This window comes from Pelophylax lessonae (assembly GCF_965119305.1).
Source record: "Pelophylax lessonae genome assembly, chromosome: 2".
NCBI lineage: Eukaryota > Metazoa > Chordata > Amphibia > Anura > Ranidae > Pelophylax > Pelophylax lessonae.
Genome location: NC_138769.1, coordinates 597,544,927 through 597,564,515, shown reverse-complemented (window position 1 = coordinate 597,564,515; position 19,589 = coordinate 597,544,927). Strand labels below are relative to the sequence as shown.

The following is a 19,589-nucleotide window of genomic DNA, read 5'->3' as shown; positions in this document are numbered from 1 at the left end:
CCCGAAAAGAATCTGACGTGCAAGCATTAAAATTTTTGTTGACCAACACCAGAACGGCCGATTGTTCGCCAGTCAGTACAGAATTCGGCCGACAATCAGCAGATTTGCAAGACTGGGCATGCTCAGAGAAGAAAAAACACACGGAAAGTTAACCATCACATGACATCACTTCTGCAGTCGGCTGTTTTTGGCCGACAAAATTTGTGTGCAGTCTTTTGCAGTTTTCAACAGACACGACAGCCCTGGAAAAAAGACGGCTGATCGTTCGGCCGACGATCGGTACGTGTGTACGGGGCTTAAGGATATCCAGATTCCTTAAGGAATTTTCATAAAGGTACTGCTAGACATGCAGTAGCAGTTACCTTCACCCTGTGCACACACACAGCTTATCAGAGCTATCTGACCCCTTAATTACATGGGGTCCGATTTAACGTTGTTCACACCTCACTGGCATATAACGAGGAGCAATTCCACTTCCACTATCAAGGCACTACCAGAAATTCCACTCTGTTATTCCTTTAGGATAAGGCTCATATTGTGTGGTCAACGCTCAATATACCTTGGATGGATGGATGGGGTTATGTTAGGAGAGATAAAAAGAAGAAGCTCCCATGGTGCAGTATCATTTAAAAGGTTTAATGTTAAAAAGCCAAATATTGCACTTACAGGGGTCTTCAAGGATATGCGTGTATACGGAAACAAAATGTTTCAGCCGCTTCCGCCCTCCACCTGCATTTCAAACAATCCGGAAATGGCGTGTTGCGGTCCATGTCCCGACTCGTTTCGTTAGCACGCAGCCAACGTCATCAGGGGTCATCTGATGCCGTTTTTTGCTCAGTTTGAAGCCTGTTGAATTATCTTCAAGGCTCGATTCACATATATGCGATTCGGATGCGTTTTTAACTGCGTTCGATACGCATAACGTGAAAAGAACTGGATTTCAATAGTGCAGGTTCAGAAATGTCCAGGACGGCCACGGTCCATTTTTTAAAAGTGTCCTGTGCAATTTTGGGTCTGGTTTAGATGAAAATTGAAGTAAAAATTGGCACCTGAACTGGTGAACAGAACTGCACTGGACTCCGGAATGCAAATTGCAGCTGGACATGTGTGAACCCAGCCTTAAGAATGTTAGATGCTATGTTCAAAAAAAGATTGTTCTTAAAGCATAACTAAACTCTGTCAACTATTTTCATTCTTCTGCTGCAAGTATTAGTAAATAGGAAGGTATATTATATTTATTTTAAGAACATTTTTTCAGTTGCTTCCTGGTTTCTGACCTAGGCCAAAATGATGTCCTACATTCCAGGAGTCTTCGGGAGGGAGGAGGGGTTTTCTCAGCTAAGCACACTCTCCTGTCTGCATGCCTGAGCTAAGGGCAGATGGATTCCAGGAAGAAGCAGGAATCCTCTACTCTTACTCAAGAGGACCACGGTTGGAAATGCTATGGAGGTGTTTTTCATAGTGATTTTGCAACAAAATAAATTGTGAAGTCATGGATGGATGGCTGAGCTTGCTTTGAATATTTAAAATGAATTAAATTGTGTTTTTAGTTTGTGGTACTCGGATGTAGCTTAGTTCCGCTTTAAAGCTGAACTCTAGTCAGAAATCTTAAAGCACTTTTGTGCATGTCATGTCTTACCTTGCATCAATAAGGAGTTTCTTTTTTCTTTTTACAGCGAATGCTGGTACCCATTATTATTATTATTATTATTATTATTATTATTATTATTATTATTATTAATTTTACTAGTCTGTGCTTTCAATGGCTCATTATTGTTAATCTCCTTTTTATAATACTGTTGGCCTCATGCCCTCTCCTTCCCCAGGACAGTTTGTCTACCGCAGTATAGTTAATTTACATCAGCAGTAATTCTACATTGCAGCTGGCTGACGTGGGGGAACCTATTCAGACTCCCATTCTCTTGCCTATCCATGCTTCCATCAGGTAATTGAGGAGTCAGGGAACTCACGGTTTGACATGCCCTTCCAGGTTTGATAGGTTGAGCACTGTCCGTGTCAGGAATCCCTCCTATTACATTGCTAGTATCCCAATGCATCATGGGATTTGTAGTTTAATCAGCTGCACCAAATGGGTAGTAGAGGTGACATTGGGCGCCTGAGGGATCCCTCCTCCAAGGGGCTGGGAAAAGAGAAACTTGCTTTTTAAAAGCTAGATGTAAGCTGAAAGAAGTGAAGAAAAAAAGCTGTTTTTGTTGTACTCGTGGAACAAATATGTAAGAACAAGTGCATAAAAGTGTAATAGTCGGATCAACAATTCTCATCAAGGTAAATACTGAGATGTTAACTGAACATAAAGTATTTTTCTCCTTCAACTAGACTGTGTATACATAAGTGATGGAATCTTGTGGTCAGTGTTTGAGGTGAAGTTCTGTTATACACTCAGGCTGTGAGTACGTGGAAGTCAGTGCATCACAGAACTTTGTCTCGAGGGCTCCAATGCAGCAGGAAAAATTGATCCTTTGAAGAAGTAGCTTCTGGTTTGGATGGTTAACTGATTTTTAAATGTCTGTACTGTCTCTCCTTTGTTCCCAATGGCTCTCTATTAAATGTGGCCAGACGCAGACATGAACTACTTACTGCAAGGTACAGATTGTAAATGTTTGGACTGCATTGGCATTTTGTGGAATGCAGCCCATCAAATAACAGAAACTAGTGACCTCATTATGGAATGATGCACTTTGATATCTTTTGATAAGGGTTAATATAAGTTTAGTAAGGGCATGGCTTCTTTTCCTGCATATTAAACTTTTGCAAGCCAAAGCGGCTTTGTAACTTGAAAATGCAAGGTTTTCTATATTAAGGGTTTACGTAGAATTCTACAGGAACAGATCCTCACAGTGGAGTCATTAAAATGTCTGAGTTACAAGCCTAAATGTGGATTCATTCTGTATCTAACTTTCTTCTAACATATTCCCTAAATTTTATGGAGGGAGGGAGGTGGGGAGTGCTTGTGGAATGATGGTGATTTTTTTTTCTGGTCTTTCTTCTGGCAGGACCCCTCGTTGTACACAGTGAAAGCTGTTCTCATATTAGACAACGATGGCGAGAGGCTCTTTGCGAAGGTATGCTTGGAAAATCCCACGGCAAGATTAATCTCACCAAATGTGTCAGCAGTGGCTCATACACGGGCTCACGCTCAGATATCATTAATCATTTCCTTATGTCCAAAAAAGAGAATCTGTATAGGTTTTTTTAGGCTGGCCATACACTATACAGTCTGATTGTATAATCTCTGTACATTTAACAAAACATGGTTATATGAAGACAAACCTGAGCAATCTATTCTGTTATTATCTAATCAGACAGGTCCTTGCACTATATAATTGATATTAAATCTAATGTAGATTTTAAAGGTGGGCTGTATAGTATATGGTCAGCCCTGATACAAAGTGCTGTAGTTGTAGCAGCCAGGCCACAATCTTCCTTCACTCCAGTAAAGTGTACTGTTCTTGTTTTGGGTTACTGCTCTTTGCACATGTCCCAAAGACGTAATTGTGTCAGTGTGTAACGTACGTGGTCTGATATTGTAATTTTTGAGCTTCCTGCTCTTGAAAAATGATTCATGTCAAGGATTACCATGTCATTGCCTCTCAACTTTGTCAGGTTACCACTGGTACTTCTTGATGTCAAAACATTGGTGGTTTTGGTTTTTCGTTGTGAACTCATGCTCAACCACCGTGACCTGTTATATTGCTTTTAGCTCTGCTCAAAGTAGAGGTGAAAGTAAATCCCTGTGTCCCAGAGCATAGGGTTCCCCTGATACCAATCTAGAGGGCTACTAAATGTAAAGCGGAAAGGATCGCCACTACTCCCGACTAGCCATGGCTTCGTCATAGTGCCCCAGCGGGCAGGGTCAAATGTATCAAGGTGTGTGGTTTGGTGGACATGTATCCTGAGGCTGCTCCTTATAGTTCACCTGGGTTGGTCGGGAGTAGTGCTGATCCTTTCCTCCTCATGCAGAACCACTGTCTAAATTCCCCCCCCCCTTCTACTGAATAAAAGTCTAATGGTCTCCTGGAATATGTGACATGCATATCCCAGAAGACCCAGCAAGCAATGTGCACGTCATTTGCCTAGGAACATAACGTGCATGGAGGAGCAGTGCCACGCTGGTAAATAAATAAAAAAAGCTGCCCTGTTTGTGTAGAGGAAGGATGGAGAGGGGGGAATTTTACAGTTAAAGTGTTTGTAAAGGCTGAAGGTTTTGTCCTGAGAGAGGGAGCAGAGCGGAGCCCCAGTTTGGGAGCGAACCTTCTCGTTTGGCCCCATTGCAGGCTGCTTGCCCTAGGGGCATTTGGCAGAAGGGAGGGGCCAGGAATGCAGGCAGGGGACCCAAGAAGAGTAGGATTGGGGCTGCTCTGTGCAAAACCACTGCCTAGATTAGGTCAGTATAACATGGTGTTTTTAAAAAAAAAAAAAAAAAAAAAAAAAAAACTCGACTATAATATACCTTTGCGAAAAAATAATAAATGCACATATTTTTGCAGGAAAAACATGTGCATTTTTTTTTTAATCACAGGAGCCTGCAAATTTTTGCACCCACGATCATTAGATCGCGGGTGCAATGTCAGGCCCCTGCACACACTGCCTTCAGCTCTGTTGACCATTTACAAGAAATCAATGAACTTGATTATAACCTTCTCCTATTATTGACAGTACTATGATGAAACATATCCCACTGTGAAGGAGCAAAAGTCCTTTGAGAAGAATATCTTTAATAAAACGCACAGGACAGACAGTAAGTGATGATCATCTTTATTTTTGTACGATTGCTGAAGATCTCATTGCAGATCACACTGCAGATATACCACTCTGCTCTTTTTCTTTTGCAGACAAACGCGAAAGGGAAATACATTTTATTTTAGAATTTTGTATATGCATTTTACTGTGTATTGGGAAATAGGAAACAGCTAACAAAAGTATATTCTTTTTTTTTTAATGCAAATATCAAGAGTATCTATATCAGATAAGAGGTCTTTGAATTCATCTGACACGTACAGAAAGTGTACTGTTGCTCCTTCTTGTGTCATAGGACATACTGCAGTCATCTAAAACCATGCTCTAGTCTTACAGCCCATTCAGACTGGTGCGACACGACTTTGTGGGGCGACCTGTGAAGTTGTGGTGCACAGCGACTTCGGCACGACTTGCACGGACTTCATATAATTGAAGTCAATGCAAGTTGCCTCCAGGTCGCCCCCAAGTAGTACAGGACCCTTTTTCTAAGTCATAGCGACTTGTGTCGCTCCTATTAGAACGGGTCCTGTACTACTCAATGGCGACCGACCGACCGCGACTTGTCAGGCGACCAAGTCGCCTGACAGGTCGCGCTAGTCTGAATGGACTCTAAGGGGAAAAAAAGTTATTTTGAAAAAAGAATGTTTGCTTAAACATAAGTCACACTAAACACAAATCAAATTGTCCAATATGTATGATCATTTTATGGTTTGGTTTGACCTGATTGGCCACAAATGCATCAATGTTTGATAGAATAAATCAGAATATTGATTAGATTCTAATTTGTGTGGACATGAATCAGTCTGTGAGATCTCCAATTAGAAGTCTTGGCTCCACTTCTCACTGGCTTCATTTATGGGTCTGTTTTGGATTTTACCGAATCAGAAAAGCTAAAGGTGCAAGAGGAGGGCAGTGTATGACTGTGGTAGGGGTTCACTCTGATGATCCTAAGTACCAGTTCACACTAGTGCGATACCAGACATTGCATGTGATTCGCACCGCATTGCTGTGCAGATCACATGCAATGTCTGTACGATGCAATTTCAGCCATACAAAAGGTATGGCTAAAATCGCATCGCATTCGCACCAAAACGGTGCAGGACCCTTTTTTTTGGTTCGCACTGGAATCGGATCGCGTGGGTGTTCACACCTATACAATCCGATTCCTGCACCTTTTCACAGTTCGCTCTGCAAACCAATCTGGGAGTGTCATTAACTTTACATTGACACCCCCAGCGATTTGCAGATCTCGGTGTAAACCACTGTGCGATTCTGGTGCAATGCCACAACCTGCACTGATTCACAGGGTTTCCCGCATCGCACCAGTGTGATCTGGGACTAATCGATATATAAAACAATGTTTAACCGCTTACTTCCCAAGCTTATTCTGACACTTCTCTCCTACATGTAAATGTAGGAATTTTTTTTGCTAGAGAAATACTTGGAACCTTGAAGCATTATATTTTTATTGAAACCTAGGCCCCAGATAGTAAAATGGTGGGTGTTGCAATTTTTTGTCTTGTGGTATTTCCGCGTCAGTTTTTTTTAAAAAATGCAAATTAATGATTTTTAGTGAACACATACACAACATAATACCAATTATTTTTGTAAAAGCCGCCATTTTATTCTCCAGAGTCTTTGCTAAAAATGTATATATATACACATAATCTTTGGGGGTTCTAAGTAATTTTCTAGCAAAAAAATAATGATTATAACTTGTAAACAACGTGTCAAAAATAGGCTTGGTCCTTTAAAGAGGAAGTAAACCCTCCTTGGGAAGTTGTACCTATAGGTAAGCCTATGATGAGGCTTACCTATAGGTACTGTAAATATCTCCTAAACATGTACCGTTTAGGAGATATTTACCTTTAATGCAGCCAGTGACGTCACTGGCGCATGCGCTCTGAAGGAACGGCTGATCGTGCCGTTCCTTCAGAGCCCCGTGCCGTGACCGTCGGCTCCCGCGCGCGTGCACGGGAGTGACGTCACCGCGGCTCCGGCCAATCAGATGGCCGGATGCCGCGATCCCGGAAGACGGGCGACTGAACATGTCGCTCGTCATACAGGTGAGTGAGCGGCACGGCGGGGGCTCGTTCTAAGGTAAGTATTTCATAATGAGCTAGTATGCGATGCATACTAGCTCATTATGTGTTTCTCTTGCAGGATGTAAAAAAAAATAAAACATTTTAAACGGGTTTACAACCTCTTTAAGTAGTTATCAAGAAAAATTCCTTCCCATTTCATGCTGTCAGCAATGGCACCACATGGAAGAGAAATGTCACAAGGACAGAGAAAGAGAAAATCATTTCTTTACACAAGAAAGGTGAAGGCTACAAGAAGATGAGCATATATTTACTTATCAGTCAAAATACTGTAGCAAAAGTGATACAAAAATGTAACAAAGGTTGAAGAAAATCGCCATGCAAGTTCACTGCAGTTCGCTAAAGAAGTTGAAAGCCAAACTGGGGTGATTGTTTCCTGTGACACAATACAGTGTACCCTGCAGAGTAATGGCATGCATGAGTGTCGTCCACAAAGGAAGTCTCTCCTAAAGCCCATGCACAAAAAAGCCTGCCTAGAAATTGCCAGGGCCTAGGCTAAAAAAGAAGATGACTACTTGAACTCTGTACTTTGCAGTGATGAGACCAATATATAGAAGAAATGATTGCGCAGGTAAAAAAAAAAAAAAATATTAGAAAGTAAATTAATATGTGACAAAATGTGTAAAGATATATATAAAACCTAAATTGCCACGCTATATAAAGAGTAATGAAGTAGTGAGGAAAAAAAAAAAACCTGTATATAAATATAAAACAACAATCCATGTAGTGTTCCACAAAATATGTGAGTGGGTTATAGACTATATATATATATATATATATATATATATATATATATATATATATATATATATATATATATATATATATATATATATATATAGAAAAAATCTCTTGAAGGGGTGTCTAAGAAATATGAACGTTCACCCAAGTGCACCTTCACTGTGGCGTGGTTGTATAAGATGTTCGCTTACCAGATCCTTAGACTCCACATTATAAGAGTTAAGATAGGCGTTAGGTTACGAGTCAACAATCAAGGCAAATTCATCAGTTTGAAAATGATGAGGATAGTGTCATGGCTGACCATGGAGATCTCTTGGACATTTTCAGTTAGGGCAAGAAAGGGATCTCCTCCTGGTATCCGCGCCTCTCGGTTTCCTTCACAACTTTAAGCAAAACTCAGTTCACTGAGGAGCCCTGCAAGAACCCTTCCCTACGGCAGCCAATCAGCATCAGAGATGCAGACAGCCTGACCAATTATCACGCTTTTAATTGGTCGGGCTGTCTGCCTCTGACGCTGAAATGACCAAGATACATTTTTTTGAAACTGAATGGCATTGCAAAGGTATAGCGTACAAAGAAAATTGCACGGTGCCTACAGTGAAACATGATGGTGGCAGTCCTTCTGTGGGGCTGCATTAGTGCTGCTGGTGTCGGGGAGCTGCGTTTCATTGATGGTATCATGAATTCACAGATGTACCGCTCTATATTGAAAAAGATGCTACCAGTTCCCTGCTGGGATCTCCGGTCCTGGCATTTTTTCCTTTTTTTTTTTTTTTTTTTTTTTTTTTTTTAAATTGAATTTTTTTCAACTGCTGGACTGGGCAATGCACTGGATATCCTAGATCCTTATGGTCTTCCCAGTCTGGCCAGCAAGCGCGACCCAACTATTAGCTCTGCGCTAGGTTGGCCGCGACATAGCCCCACTGGATGGGGGCGGGCTGGCGAGTGAAACACCTAACAACCCTTGGCCACGACAATGGTCACGGCCAGAGTCGCAGCGTACCTCTGGCCCACAGCACCCCCATTCCCAGATGGTGTGGTGGACTGCCAGGAGTGGTGCCCGCTCAGTTCCCAGGTGTGGTGAGTAGTGTCCCCCTCTCCTCTGGGTAAATACTGGGGTGGCTGCGTTGTCCTGTCAGTCACCTTACTTGGTTCACATATCGATAAAGTGGTGTTGCGACCCATTCAGGCATTCCTTTCTAAGGTCATTTTGGGGTTTTTCTTAAATTAGGATATTGTGTTGCCCTCCTAAGCCGAAATATATATATATAGTGTGTGTGTGTGTGTGTGTGTGTGTATATACAGTGCCTTGCGAAAGTATTCGGCCCCCTTGAACTTTGTGACCTTTTGCCACATTTCAGGCTTCAAACATAAAGATATAAAACTGTAATTTTTTGTGAAAAATCAACAAGTGGGACACAATCATTAAGTGGAACGAAATTTATTGGATATTTCAAACTTTGTTAACAAATAAAAAAACTGAAAAATTGGGCGTGCAAAATTATTCAGCCCCTTTACTTTCAGTGCAGCAAACTCTCTCCAGAAGTTCAGTGATGATCTTTGAATGATCCAGTGTTGACCTAAATGACTAATGATGATAAATAGAATCCACCTGTGTGTAATCAAGTCTCCGTATAAATGCACCTGCACTGTGATAGTCTCAAAGGTCCGTTTAAATCATGAAGAACAAGGAACACACCAGGCAGGTCCGAGATACTGTTGTGGAGAAATTTAAAGCCGGATTTGGATACAAAAAGATTTCCCAAGCTTTAAACATCCCAAGGAGCACTGTGCAAGCGATAATATTGAAATGGAAGGAGTATCAGACCACTGCAAATCTAGGAAGACCTGGCCGTCTCTCTAAACTTTCAGCTCATACAAGGAGAAGACTGATCAGAGATGCAGCCAAGAGGCCCATGATCACTCTGGATGAACTGCAGAGATCTACAGCTGAGGTGGGAGACTCTGTCCATAGGAAAACAATCAGTCGTATACTGCACAAATTTGGCCTTTATGGAAGAGTGGCAAGAAGAAAGCCATTTCTTAAAGATATCCATAAAAAGTGTTGTTTAAAGTTTGCCACAAGCCACCTGGGAGACACACCAAACATGTGGAAGAAGGTGCTCTGGTCAGATGAAACCAAAATCAAACTTTTTGGCAACAATGCAAAACGTTATGTTTGGCGTAAAAGCAACACAGCTCATCACCCTGAACACACCATCCCCACTGTCAAACATGGTGGTGGCAGCATCATGGTTTGGGCCTGCTTTTCTTCAGCAGGGACAGGGAAGATGGTTAAAATTGATGGTAAGATGGATGGAGCCAAATACAGGACCATTCTGGAAGAAAACCTGATGGAGTCTGCAAAAGACCTGAGACTGGGACAGAGATTTGTCTTCAACAAGACAATGATCCAAAACATAAAGCAAAATCTACAATAGAATGGTTCACAAATAAACATATCCAGGTGTTAGAATGGCCAAGTCAAAGTCCAGACCTGAATCCAATCGAGAATCTGTGGAAAGAACTGAAAACTGCTGTTCACAAACGCTCTCCATCCAACCTCACCGAGCTCGAGCTGTTTTGCAAGGAGGAATTGGCAAAAATTTCAGTCTCTCAATGTGCAAAACTGATAGAGACATACCCCAAGCGACTTACAGCTGTAATCGCAGCAAAAGGTGGCGCTACAAAGTATTAACTTAAGGGGGCTGAAAAATTTTGCACGCCCAATTTTTCAGTTTATTTGTTAAAAAAGTTTGAAATATCCAATAAATTTCGTTTCACTTCATGATTGTGTCCCACTTGTTGATTCTTCACAAAAAATTAGTTTTACATCTTTGTTTGAAGCCTGAAATGTGGCAAAAGGTCGCAAAGTTCAAGGGGGCCGAATACTTTTGCAATGCACTGTATGTGTGTGTGTGTGTGTGTAATATATAAAAATTTGATTACCTGTCTTGCTGTCAAAAGGAAAATAAATATTCCTCGTGATAGGTGTCTCCCCCCCCCCCCCCCCCCCCATCTCTTTCGGCTGCAATGCAGCTGATCAGACACAGTTCGGTCTGACCGGCTGCTTTACTGGACGTTATGTGGCCAGTAAACAAAGAACTGGAAGTGACAAAGTAGTCGTTGCTTCCAGGTTGTGATGTCACACAGTGGCATTGTTTCTGGTCTTCCAAATCGCTGGGGAGAGCCCCTTCCGCCATCTGTAAAATTATTTCAGCAGCTGCCTAGCCGTTTAGATTACTTTTTACATGAAACGGAATCGCCGGCTTGGAAAAAAAAAAAAATCATATCTGCATCATGGTTGTAGCCTCAACTATGATCTCGATGTAACTGCTTCGCTAACGCAACACTAATTTTTTTTAACACACTCACACACTCACACACTCACACACTCACACACTCACACACTCACACACACACACACGTAGGGAAGCCTTGAAGTAAATCCATGTCTTCGCTAGGTAAGGGGAAGCATCAGTTTCTATTTTTTCCCCACTTCCTCTTACTACTATTTCATGCTTCCTTTCATTCCTATTCACTAACTTCAGTCCTTGAAAGCACCCAATATTTGTATAAAGCCAAACTATTGCCTATCTGTGCACCCTTTTTGTAAAAGAATTCTCCACTTCTGAGATATTCGCCGTGTAAACAGTCTCTCATGAATTGCCATAGATTGGGTTTGTCATTCTCTTCTTCTCTCTGCAGGTGAAATCGCTCTTCTTGAGGGTCTGACTGTGGTATATAAGAGCAGCATTGACCTGTACTTCTATGTTATTGGAAGTTCCCACGAGAATGAGGTAATTAAAACCGTTTATTCTGCTTGTAAATCCTTCTTTTTGGTCATCTTTACATATTACTATGTTTAATGCGTTACATTATTTGCTTGTTTTAGTAATCAATAGAGCAAATTATTATTTATTTTTTTTTATGTAAAAATGAACTACCTATGGATTTTGTTGAATGTTGGCACTAGGTTATCATTAATTTAAAGCGATTGTAAACGATCACCTTGTAAGTCCCCGTTCACACTAGGGCGACCTGGTCGCTCCGACTTAGAAAAAGGGTCCGGAGCTTCTTTGGGGCGACCCGGAGCGACCGTCATAGACTTCAATGTTATGAAGTCCGTGCCGGCCGCTCCGAGGTCGCCCCTGGAAGTCGGATCGCGGCAATGTGAACGGGGCCTAAAAACTCATTCAATTTAAAATAGAAAAAAAAAACATTTTTGTATAGATCTAAAAAACAAAATCATGAATACCTTTTTTTTATTTATTTTTTCTTCCCTTTTTTTATAAGTGATTACATTCCCTCTGAAGTCTGATCATTGGAGAACAGGCTGAGTTAGCAGCATAGCTAGAGAACTGACCACTATGTGCTCTCCTGCTTAGTGTGGTTAGTTTTTCATTGGAAAGCAAGGGGACTAGCAGGATCACCAAGGATTTCACATAAAGGAAGCAAACAATGAGAACAGGATACTTTCTCATACAAGTACATGGTACAGCAGGGACATTTCAGGAATATTAAGTGTTGGGGTAACAAACGTTTTAACTATCCTAGTATGGCCGGGCCCCTTTTGGTTTTGTCTTTTCAGGCTTTGCAATATATGTTAATCAAAACTAAACATTAGGAAAATTGCTAAATACACAGATGAAATTAGTATATGGAAGTTCTTTTGCTTGCTGTACGATTTAGTTTCTCTCCATCCAGTTCTGAAATCTACACATAGTACATCCCCGTCTGGAAGTGCAGGTGATTTTTTTTTTTATTTGTTAATTAACACTTACAGGTCTTGTTCCCTATTCAGCCTGTAAGGGCCTATTCATACCAATGCAGTCCAGTGCGTTTTTCATCATGATAGTTCACACCAGTGCTTGCAGTTCCAGAAAAAAAAAGTAGAACATGCATTTTTCCTGCACTGGACTGTACTGGAATGCTGTAAATCGCATCAAAAACACACTGGAGCACACCTGTCCTTATGTAAGGTTAAGAAAAAAAAAAGAGCGGGGGGGGGGGTATGCACCGGACTGCATCATAAACACACTGGAATTCTTAAACAATGTGCATGCAGAAAACGGACATGCGTTTCTATGGTTGTGAACTGGCCCTGAAAGGAAAAGCTGAAGACAGTTCATATCTCTCCCGCTCTCTTAAAGCGAATCTGTACACAGATATAAAAATAAGCCCCCAATCACCTCTGTAGCTTTAGGCACTGTGCAGGAACTTTATCTTCAAATTTAACAGCAGATACACTATTTTCTTATTCCTGTTCTAACTGAATCTTGGCAATCTGTCAGCTTTGTGACTTGGGAACAATTCACAGCTATGAAGGCGGGACAGTGCATGCACCATTTTCCATGTTGCATTTAAGGCAACACATTCAGTGGGTGCCCTACATGCCAATATCGTTTCAATTTTTTTTTTACGTTTTGCGTCGCACCAAAATGCATGGTAAGATGTGGATAGTCCCCCAAATACCTGTGTGGTCCATCTGCTGGTGCTTTTGTTTATTTACAAGCAGCCACCACATAGATCACACAGCCCTTGCCAGTGTTGAGTGTTCATTCAGAAGAGTAAAAGATCCTTCAGTGCCAGAGGGGCCGTGTGATTTATCTGCCGGCTGCTTGTAAACCTTCACAGCAGCACCATCTGATAGATCACAAAGTCAATACAGCTTTAAATGATCTTTGGTGAGTGCAGCGGGTCCCCTGCCCTGCTGTGCCAAATGGTGACGCTAATCAACAGCATGTGCCTGCTGCCAGTCACTTGTGCTGTCAGTCAGCCCTGATTTGTTCATTATTTTTCTCCTTGCTAGATCAGCAGTGGAGCCACAGATAAGAGCAGGACCATGTGCATGGACTTAACTCATGGACCTGGGGGATTTAATAAGGATTTTAATATATAGTGGTACTTTTTATTGTTCTGGGTTTTGACTGTACTGAAGCAATGAAGTGAATGCCTGACTGCTTTGGAGCATGTGCCTTCAAAAACTTGCCCGCAATGGAGGCTCCCATTTTTGTATCTCGATACTTGAGCTTTATTTTGATAGGTGGCCTTATTGGCTAGTGGGGAGGCTGGAGAGATAAAATGAGCCCAGGCAAAACCTACACTTAAATATAATTTTTGCTTCTTATGTTTATGTACAGATCAGTTTACCATTCACTTTTCACATTTGAATCGCCCATGTTGCAGTCTCTTCTTGAAGGTGCTCTTGCTGTCTCTTCTCAAAGGTGCTTGTGCAGTCACAGGCCCTCTGCTGTCTTCAAGTACAATGCAGGACCAATAGCCCTGCTTTTTATGTGAGGACACCAAAGGGTTGCCAACAAGCAGGAGCATCAAGGAGAGGATGAGAGAAAGTGATTTAAGTAAGTCCTTACAAAACCTTGTAACTACTTGTAGTTCCACTCAATGTGCACTGTTGGTAAAGAATCCGGTGTCTCGCAGCAATGCAAGGGTGCAGGCTGTCTTGTGCTCGATCCAGAAAGCAGTGAAGCATGAGAGACACTGCACACCACTAGCTCAACAGGTTGAGAGGAATGTGAACAGCCTGATATTTCACCCCGTCCATTGGGGGCCTTAGTCATAGAGTTCTATAACCTCTTTGTGTCAATAAGGCACCTGTAGTGTGTTTTCGGACAATCCCTATGCTGAAAAGGGTCACAGATTTTCAGATTACTAACATAAAGCAGTGAGGTAGTGTAAAACGGCTAAGTCTGGGTTTCATGAATTCTGTGCTTATTTTTCATGTACGAATGAAGAGGAGTACCTTTTTTTTGTTCCGTAGATTTGCATTAAAATTTTGTCTTGTGTAATTTTTCCTCTTCTTGCTCTACCATTGAATTAGGATATTGAAAAGGAGACATAGCATTTAAGTGATTGAACTTGGCCATTAACTGGTTTTGGTATAGGTAAATGCTGACACTCCTGAACCTCTCTAATGGCTTTCAAATAACCATTAAGTCATCTTGCATAAGCCATTATGACTTATTGGTTTTAAGGTCACTTTAAATTGTTTGTTCAACCTGATATAGTTCGTTAAATGATTCTGAATAGCACTTAATCTTGAACTCTGTGGCCTACATTCACACTGCATTAAATGTAGATTTATGTTACAAGTAATCGCCCTACTGCTGTTCTAGATGGTAGCTTTGTATCTCTGCAGCAGCTAAAATCCTATCTTGGAAAAGGTATATTGGGTCTTGGTTTATTAAAGGGGAAGAACACTTTTTTTAGATATTTTTTTTTCTTCGTTGTAACTGAAGTATTTAGCAAAGCCTTTTCTGTTGTTAAAGCAGAACAATTTGATCAAGTCACGAATATTGGTAGAGCTCTACTTTAGCCATTAATACTCCACTAACTGTAGATTTGTTATTATACAGGCCCTACTACACCAGAATTTTTAGTACTTAAAATCATGTATGTGGGAATAAAATGCATGCTCAAGGTTCAGATGCTTTAATTAAAATATGCATGTGAATAGTTATATGCTGTTTGTGTACTATGATTAGGCTTAAAGAGGAAGTAAACCCTCCTCTGACACTTTTACCTATAGGTAAGCCTATGATAAGGCTTACTTATAGGTACTGTAAATATCTCCTAAACATGTACCGTTTAGGAGATATTTACCTTTCATGCAGCCAGTGACGTCACTGGCACATGAGCTCTGAAGGAGCTGCCGCTGGTGCCGTCACCGCGGCTCCGGCCAATCAGACGGCTGGATGCCATGATCCCGGAAGACGGGCGACTGGACATGTCGCCCGTCATAGAGGTAAGCGGACTGCACGGCGGGGGCTCGTTCTAAGGTAAGTATTGCATAATGAGCTAGTATGCGATGCATACTAGCTCATTATGTGTTTCTCTTTCAGGTCAAACAAAAAAAAAAAGTGTGTATGAGTTTACAACCTCTTTAACAACATCCATGGTGACAGCTAAGAGTCAGGGAGCTGAATATATTTACTCCCCTTTGCTGATCATTGCTATTGTTCAGTGTTGCCATTATGTACTATTGTATAACCGTTGCTATGCTTTGCATATAATTTTATTTTTAGTATGGTCTGTACAAAGAAATATTGCATTGCACAATTTGTAGCTTTAGAATACACAGCAGGTAGAGATGTTGGCCTTTTTTGTTTTCCAGACAGCGCTTAGCTACTTTCAGGTCACTGTTTTTTTGGTTCTGTCATTGCTCTACCTCCTAATTCTGTGCAGCAACACAAACACACTCTCTCACTCTGCAGCATGAGAGGGAAGTTGCACTTGAACCCTGTAGCTGTAGTCCTGTGGCTGTGCCAGTGTTCAGTATTTGTGTGGCTGGTAATAAGCCATTTGACAGTTCAGTTTTTAGTTAAATCATTCCATCTTTTCTGAAAATAATGCTTGTCACTTGCTTGAGTGGTCTCACTTTTCATTTTGTAGTCAATTGTCTGATCTGCTTAGTAAATTGTTGGCTGCTAGTGTAATCTCATATCCTGCATTTCTTTTCAACTTCTGTACAGCTCATGTTGATGGCTGTTCTGAATTGCCTTTTCGATTCATTAAGCCAGATGCTCAGGTACGTGATAAGATATTTGCCATGTAACCAAAACGTTTTTGTCCTGTGCTTCCTTTTAGTGACACCAATTTCCATTATATCATACATGTGTTAGGTGTATTTATGTAGTTAAAGGAGACCTTCACTCAGTTTACACATAGTGTATCTGGAAAGTATTTACAATGCTTCCCTTTTCCACATTTTGTTATGTTACAGCCTTATTCCAAAATGGATTCAATTCATTCTTTTCCTCAAAATTCTACAAACAATACCCCATAATGACAATGTGAAAGAAGTTTGTTTGAAATCTTTGCAAATTAAAAAAAAAAAAGGGCATTCACAGAGTTGTCCCATAGCCACTCCTTTGTTAGCTTACCTGTGTGCTGAGGGTCGTTGTCCTGTTGGAAGATGATCTTTCACCCCAGTCTGAGGTCCAGAGTGCTCATCCTGTTCATCAAGGATGTCTCTGTACATTGCTGCTTTCATCTTTTCCCTCTATCCTGATTAGTCTCCCAGTTCCTGCCGCTGAAAAACATCCCCACAGCATGATGCTGCCACCATCATGCTTCATTGTAGGAATGGTATTGGCAAGGTGATGAGCAGAGCCTGGTTTCCTCCAGACTTGATGCTTGCAAAGGAGCATTGTGAATGTTAATAAATGTAAGGTTTAGAACTGAAGAGTATAATGTTGAATTCCAATTGCAGCACAAGGTGAATGGTTGAAAAAGGACCTACCATGTTTACTTCTAGTTTTATACATTTTCCAATGACTTCCAGTGCTGGTGGGGAACTTTGTTAGAATTATATGAGACATGCATCCTGGTCCTCTCAGACTAACAAGATGGCATCAACAAACATCCTGTGTGTCTGGTAGGTGTTTGATACAAAAGAGTGTGCAGACTCTATGTTCCTACAAAGTCTCTCCCTTATCTTGAATTGAGTTTCAAAGGGGTCCTTTGATGCTACAGAGTGGGGCTGAATATTTCTTTCATGCATAAGTCCAACTCTTTGCATTGCTCTGCACGGTAAAATTTCCCCTCCCCGAAAATGGTGTTGCTGCTGTGGTCCTAAGAGATTTCTGGGGCCATGACGTACCACCCCATTTTTTTTTACTTTTTCCTCATCCTACATTCATTAAGAAGATAAGTAAGGGAGATATGAATGAACTGAATGTCGAGGTTTACAATAAGGTAAGAAAAATTACTTTTTGAAGAAAAACATTTTCCCTTTCTTGTATGGCTGGTGTTCTGATTTAATTGTGGAACTTTTTGGTCTTAAGTTAAATATGTTTCTTCTTTTTTGTTTTAATAGAAAAAATGTAGAGAAACGAACACTCCTGGAGAATATGGAAGGGCTGTTCCTTGCAGTTGATGAAATTATAGATGGAGGGTAAGCGACGTCTTGATGTCTGTCCTGACTTGTCATGTGTGACATCTAATATGCAGTGACATCTGTGCTTTCACTATGCATTCAGTGTCGTCAATAAGGAAATCTCTGGAGTATTGCAGTACCCCATAGTGCTGCCGTTTCTACTTTGATATTATGCCATCTAAACCAAAACTGCTTTTCACTTTTACTTTCCAGGTTATAAAGTCTTTAACATAAAATACTGCATTGATTTCTTGTCTCTTAAAAGCCGCGATGTTGTCTGTTGAAATAACTGCTGGCAGCTTAGTAGTTAAACATCCAGCATGAACATCCAGGCAATTCACATTCACAAATGAAGACCGTAAAATCCTCTTGTGATTGTAAATAGAAGTGTTAATCTGGAAGTTGTACATTTTCCGTCTGTGCTTGTTTTTGTTTGAATTGTGAGAGAGCAGCCGTTACCACCATAGAGACTCTACAAGGAGAACAGCTCCTAACAATGTCATTACGGCGTAAGTGCTGCTATGTAGCCGTGTAATGACATCATTAGGATTGATTCCATCATAGACTTCTGCAGATTGAGCTTCCGTGCTTCAGCTATAATGGCATGTAAGAAGAGGGATCTCTTTAACTCTTCTTTGTCTGGAAGGATTTGGTTGCTGGTAATCAGTCTTTCTTTCTTCTCTCTGTACAGAGTCATTTTGGAGAGTGACCCCCAGCAAGTCGTTCATCGTGTTGCACTGAGGGTATGTTGAAACAATGTATGAAACAAGAACTTTGTAGAGAAACAGCCACTGGGGTTCACTCACTGCACTAGATACATGAGAGGGAGAATCTAAATTGTTCCGTAATAAATGATTAACTTTACTTGTACTGAATATATACAAGTATAGAGTAGATATTTCCTGGAGTTAATAAAGACTTTCATAAAAGCCCCACTTTTAGAATGCATGAGAGCCACTTTCACAAAATCTGAGTGAGGCAATTGTTCTCCCTGTAGACAAAAAAAGATTAGCTTCTTTTTTACATTTTGGCACATTCAATGCGACACAAGGTAAAACTGGTGCATTTTAGAACTACCTGAATTTGGTGTACGAGTCACTGTCCACTGTCTGACCAAAAGTGTTGCAAATGCTTCATGAATTTGGTGCAATACATTAACAAGAGGGAATAACGCCAGAAAAGTGGTGCAGCAGCTTTATTAAATTCCCCCTATTATATTAAATGCACTGGAGGAAAAAATGACAGCATGCCAAGGTGGAGAGGCAGAACTACATATAAAAATAATTCTGCAGTTCTCACACCTACACACACAACCTGTGATAAAGGAGTTTTATAGACAAAAATACTAATGGCTAACGTTAGGGCCACATGCACACCGATGTTTTTACAACTGTTGTTTGTGGCTTCAAGCGTTTTTTTCTGCAGACAGTAAACTCCTCAGCATGTTATTCTATGTGTCCATGAACACATAGGTTATCAGCATTTTTTTGGCAGGGGTGTTTTCTAGCTGGAAAAAAAAACCCCCAGAACTAGTGGGTTTTGAGAGGAGTTTTTCAGCTGTAAAAATGCTCTAACTGATAAAGCTTGAAAATGCGGCTATTCTGCATTCATCAGCGTTTTTGAACCATAATATTTTGTGGGAGTATAGTTTTTCTATAAAAAAAAAAAAAAGTCCTGTGCAGTTTTCAGTCCAGTTCAGGTGCAATTTCAAGTAAAAAATAGCACCTATATTGCACCGGACTAATAGTTAAAAAAAAAAAAATCGTGCCGAAATTGCGGCTGGACATGTGTGAACTGAGCCCAAAGCAGGCTTACATATGCACTGATTGTTGAAAGCAATAAAGAATCAGATTTTTTAACTGGTATCAAATTAGCCTGGGGTTTACCAAGAATGTTTATTGTATCCAGTATCCAAATCTTCATTTTCTTTTCTTTTCTTTTTTTTTTTAACTACTTTGATCCAACCTCCTGTTAGAGAGTGGCTGTTCATTCTCTCTATAATCCCACTGTATTTAGGAAAGTAGCCACCTTCTCTTGCAGGCTCCAGAGATTAACTGGAGACTTTGGGATTTGTAGTGTGCATAGAGCAG

The 19,589-nt window shown here is 40.8% G+C and overlaps 1 protein-coding gene across 1 annotated transcript in view; it reads left to right on the top strand.

Annotated features, from left to right (window-relative positions):
• Positions 1-19,589, top strand: part of COPZ1 (COPI coat complex subunit zeta 1) — a 41,108-nt gene that overhangs the window by 11,418 nt on the left and 10,101 nt on the right. The window contains exons 2-7 of the mRNA XM_082244936.1: positions 3,015-3,083; positions 4,678-4,759; positions 11,310-11,401; positions 16,094-16,149; positions 17,440-17,517; positions 18,191-18,242. Coding sequence (XP_082101062.1) covers positions 3,015-3,083; positions 4,678-4,759; positions 11,310-11,401; positions 16,094-16,149; positions 17,440-17,517; positions 18,191-18,242 — 429 coding nt within the window. The remainder of the gene's footprint in view (positions 1-3,014; positions 3,084-4,677; positions 4,760-11,309; positions 11,402-16,093; positions 16,150-17,439; positions 17,518-18,190; positions 18,243-19,589) is intronic.